This window comes from Etheostoma spectabile, chromosome 4, assembly GCF_008692095.1.
Source record: "Etheostoma spectabile isolate EspeVRDwgs_2016 chromosome 4, UIUC_Espe_1.0, whole genome shotgun sequence".
NCBI classification, from domain to species: domain Eukaryota; kingdom Metazoa; phylum Chordata; class Actinopteri; order Perciformes; family Percidae; genus Etheostoma; species Etheostoma spectabile.
The window spans coordinates 32,005,229-32,009,826 of NC_045736.1; the positions used below are offsets into that span (position 1 = coordinate 32,005,229).

The 4,598-nt window shown below is 40.1% G+C and overlaps 1 protein-coding gene across 1 annotated transcript in view; it reads left to right on the forward strand.

The window, feature by feature from the left end:
- zgc:171566 overlaps positions 1-4,598 on the forward strand; it is a 34,180-nt gene that overhangs the window by 17,784 nt on the left and 11,798 nt on the right. The window contains exons 2-3 of the mRNA XM_032514576.1: positions 1,807-1,921; positions 2,869-2,919. Of these exons, the coding sequence (XP_032370467.1) occupies positions 1,807-1,921; positions 2,869-2,919 (166 nt within the window). The remainder of the gene's footprint in view (positions 1-1,806; positions 1,922-2,868; positions 2,920-4,598) is intronic.

Below are 4,598 nucleotides of genomic sequence, written 5' to 3' on the forward strand. Positions count from 1 at the left end.
TTTGGGTTGAGAAGTGGGGGGGCGGACACAAATCAGGGGGTCTGGGGGTCCTCACCAGAAAACCTTTCCATTTGAATCCCATTTCTGCGTACATTTATAGGGACTATGGTTATACAAAATCCAGGAAATTATTAAGTTGACCACAATAATAAATGATGACAGGAAGATAGTGCTTAACTATAAGAGGGGGGCACAAAAGGGATTTTGGAAAAGTGTGTGTGGGGGGGGGGGCGTGTGCCCCTCTGTCCCGTCAGATGTAACAGAGACGTCCTCATCTATATGCGTGGAAAAAATATGGTACCTACATACTTTAACTTATGTAACATAGTCAATGCAGGACTTTGACTTATCACCGAGTATTTTTTACAGTGTGGTATTAGTACTAGGACAGGATGTTGTTGTCATTGTGGTCAGAAGTTAAACATGGTTGCTTTGGCGATGAGTAGACTAAGAACTCTATGACCATTGAGTTGCATTATCATAGCATTTAGTTTGGCACCCCATGTAAGTGGCCGGTATCACAAGAGACACAATTTCAAAAGAGAAAACAAACAAATCCTCCCACACAATTTGAAGCAAATTAAAAATTTGTCAACTTCCTGGCATCAGGTTTGTATGGCGTTGAAACCGAAAGGAAAAATCGAGAGAGACGCGTCACCAGAATGAACAAGCCAATACATGTAGAGGCCTTTATTAAACGTCATAGTCAGCATGAGCATAAAAACTTCAAAGCCGACCTAGTGATCTGCTCCATTTACACAATAACAAGCCAGTTTCTATTTCATTTGATTTCCCACATTGTTAACTGGGAAAATTACTAATAGAGCATTTTATTTCCTGCGTACACGCCCTGTGAAACTGTCATCCCTTTGTGAAATTTTGAAGCAAATTAACCCTTGTGTTGTCCTCACATCCAAATTAAAAATCATCACTTTTGTTGACGCTTTTGTGTTAATGTTTTTAACTTTTTCTTACGTTTTTGGCCCTTTTTTCAACACTTTTGATGCTTTTTTCCCCCAAAGTTTGTCACTTTTTTTGACATTTCAACACTACGTAACACTAAGTTATTAACTTTAGTTTTTCAGTTATTTTTAGAATTTATGGTCAATATACCTCATTTATAGGAAATTATACCTAATGTTTGAGTTAGAAGAGCAGAAATTAGGAATTATTTAGACTAAAATTAAAGGAATGGATGTTGATGGATAATCACAGACTGGAATATGTCAACTTTTACTCAATACTATTTCAAAAACACTTCAATTTTCAAATGCTATAAAATTGAATAAGACGCCCCAAAATTAATGAAAGTAGAGATTTGTTCTCGCCAAAGAGCGTTGGGTGGAATCAATCATGTTATTTTGGGGAATTAAAAAGAACATTGATAAAGGAAAACGGGTCCATTTGAACCGAGGACAACATGAGGGTTAAGAAAGTAAGAATTGAAGGTCCGAGGGTTGAGCCTTGGGGAACTCCACATATGATGTTAATCTGCTTGGATGCATGAAGGTTAAAGGTTTGTCAACTTCTTGGCATCAGGGTTGTATGGTGTCGAAACCGAAAGGAAAAATCTAGAAAGACGTGCATGTCACCAGAATGAACAAGTCCACACCTGTAGGGCTTTTAACTCTTCATAAGTGCATCCGTGTGGCTATTTCCCTTGTGGAAAACCCTTTTCTCCCCATGTTCTTTGTTGCTTTTTCAATCTTATCCATGTGGTCCGGATATCTCCGCCATGCATTAACATCTCAATGCATACATCTATAGTGAAACTACATAATGTCTCTGTCTTCTGTTGCTCTCTAGGTGTGTTGGCGCAGGAAAATCTTCCAGATGACCAGTTCGCCCGTGGCTCCTCGTACATCGCTGCGTCCTACGTCAAATACCTGGAGGGAGCCGGGGCTAGGGTTGTACCCATACGGTATAAATATGAAATCTACCTGTCAGCTGTTGAGCCTGGGTTTACCTCTTATAGAGGGCCTGGGGGAACCCTTTTGCCATAGGATGTTGAATGAATGAATTTGGGAATTAAATTTTAAGAAGCTGCTAGACGATGATGGTTCGAGAAACAGATAAGAACATATATACTATAAATGATTAATATTCATGTCATGCACAAAAACAAAACTTAGTGCAAGAAAAACCCTGACATTTATGTAACTCCCAAGTATGCATAAGTGTAGTAACTGGCCAAGTGTGTGCCATCTATACCATAGATACTTAGATGTAACCATCTATACTTAGACAACATTAATCCAGAGTTGATTTGTTATTTTTCATAATCTTTGGAGGATCTTCTTATGTAGATCACATCTTAGAACGCTATTAAAAGAGCACTTATTTCCTGGTGTCATGGTGTCATGTGGGCGGAGCCTGTGTCGATTAAAGGGAGGTCACTCTAGGTAGTTACATGAGGGTTTTTTTAATAACATACTTCATTCTGAATTGATTCTATAATGTTCTTCACACTAATTTGACATTGGTCGCCATGCATGAAATGCTGCTTTTATGCAGTGATTAATAATTAGGGATGGGGGAAAAAATTGATTGTTAGATGCATCGCATGTGATCTTTAAAGGCTTAAGCATGGAATGAATGCAAAATAAAAACCCCAGTAGACAAAAAAATTCAATAAAACTCGCTACACATACTGTATATGTCAAAATCTAACAAACTCAGATTTGTATGTATATATTTTTAAATCACGCATGAAACTGTACATAAAAAATAAATGAATTGTTGGCTTCTGAATTGGAATCAAATCAAGAGGTGCACAGAGATTCCCACCCCTAATAATAATGTACATGATTGATTTTTATTTAATAGGTTGTAAAATGTCTTTGTCTTGTGCCTTTTTTTGCCCACCAGAATAAATCGCACGGAACAAGAATACACTAACATCTTCTACTCAATAAATGGGTGAGTTACCCCCGGGTCTCTGTGTTGAGCTCTCTAAATGACATAATAACTGCTAAGCTGCTAAAGGTCTCATAATGAAATCTAACAACTCTCTGCCTGGCTCTCTTTCCATTGTACTACAGGTTTTACCGTTGCATATTTTAACTTGATAAGAAGTGATAATGTGCTGTGATAATATGTCGGTCAGATGCTGTGGAACAGGTTGGGTGGGTTTCAGTGGAGCTGTTCTGCCTTTACAAGACAATGCGCAGTGTGCGCTGTTGCTCTCTGCGGAGGCACCAGTCTGGTCTCGCTGTTCCCCCTGTCCCCGTCTCCTGGCCATTCTGGTGGCACTAAAACACGAGCAGCGCACCTCTGTTCCCGACTCGGGGGGGGATGTCAGCATTATGACAGCTGCCGTATGGACACACTGAGCTGTCTCCCACCCCGCAGTTATAAGCCAATGGCTGTTGCCCTGGCCACTGAACGGGAGCACCGGGAGAGGTTAGGGTGTCTCTTTGCACTGCTTACTGTAAGCAACAGCTCCACCCTGTGGTTAAATCGGGTATGTTGACATGGAGCAGCAGAGCGCACCGTGTGTTCCAACAGGCTGTGTGTAAATACACAGGGCTTAAGTCATAGAATGATGAGTATGATTAGCAGTCTTATTCATTCAGCGTGTTTAGCTTGATGCCGGTCCACGAACTAGAGTTTTCGCCCTGAACAAGAACGCACTAACATATTCTACTCAATAAATGGGTGAGTTACCCCTGGTTCTCTGTGTTGAGCTCTCTATATGACACGCTGACTATCATAAGCTGCTAACGGTCTCATAGTGAAACCAAACAACTCTCTGTCTGGCTCTGTAGAACTCTAGTTTTCGCCCTGGTGTGTGGAGCGGTCGCCTGCCAATCGGAAGGTTGGTGGTTCGATCCGTGGGCCTGCAGTCCCATGTCAAAGTTTCCTTAGGCAAGACACTGAACCCCGAGTTTATTTTATTTATTTAATAATTTATTTGACAGGGACAGTGTACATTAATCAACATCGCTGTAAATGCACCAGAATTAGCCAAAAGGCTATTTTTCATCCGTTGTCCCTGGACAGATCTTAAAATTGTCTCCCTATAAAACAACAACAATAAGAAAATTACAGTTAACAATACAAATAAAAAAGTAGTAAAACAGAATAAAACTCTTTACAACACGTTGATAAATACAGTGTACAAATGTAATACAGACATCAGGGAAAATAAAAATAAAAAAAGATACTACACATAAATACAATAGAGACACAAGTTGCAGCACGGTTGGGTAGAGTGAAAATACATTTTCTTATTAATGCCGACATGTCTGATGTGTTACGAACCAGCTTTTTAGATGTTTTTTGAACAGAGTGTAAGTGGTGAGGTCTCTGATGTTCTGAGGGACAGAGTTCCACTCCCGTGCTGCTGTGACTGAAAAGGCACTCAGACTAAATGCACTTCTCCGCAGAGGAACAACACAGTCTCCTCGGGCCGACCCTCGTGTTACTCTCTGTGTGGAGTTCCTAATAGTTGCCCCCGATGCTGCACCATAGGAGTGTGAATGTGTGTGAGTGTGTATTTGATGAATAGGTGGCACCTTGTACACTCTAAGAAATAAACCCGTAAAATAACAGAAAAAAAGTTCTGGCAGCTCATTAACTGTAATTAATAACAAAAA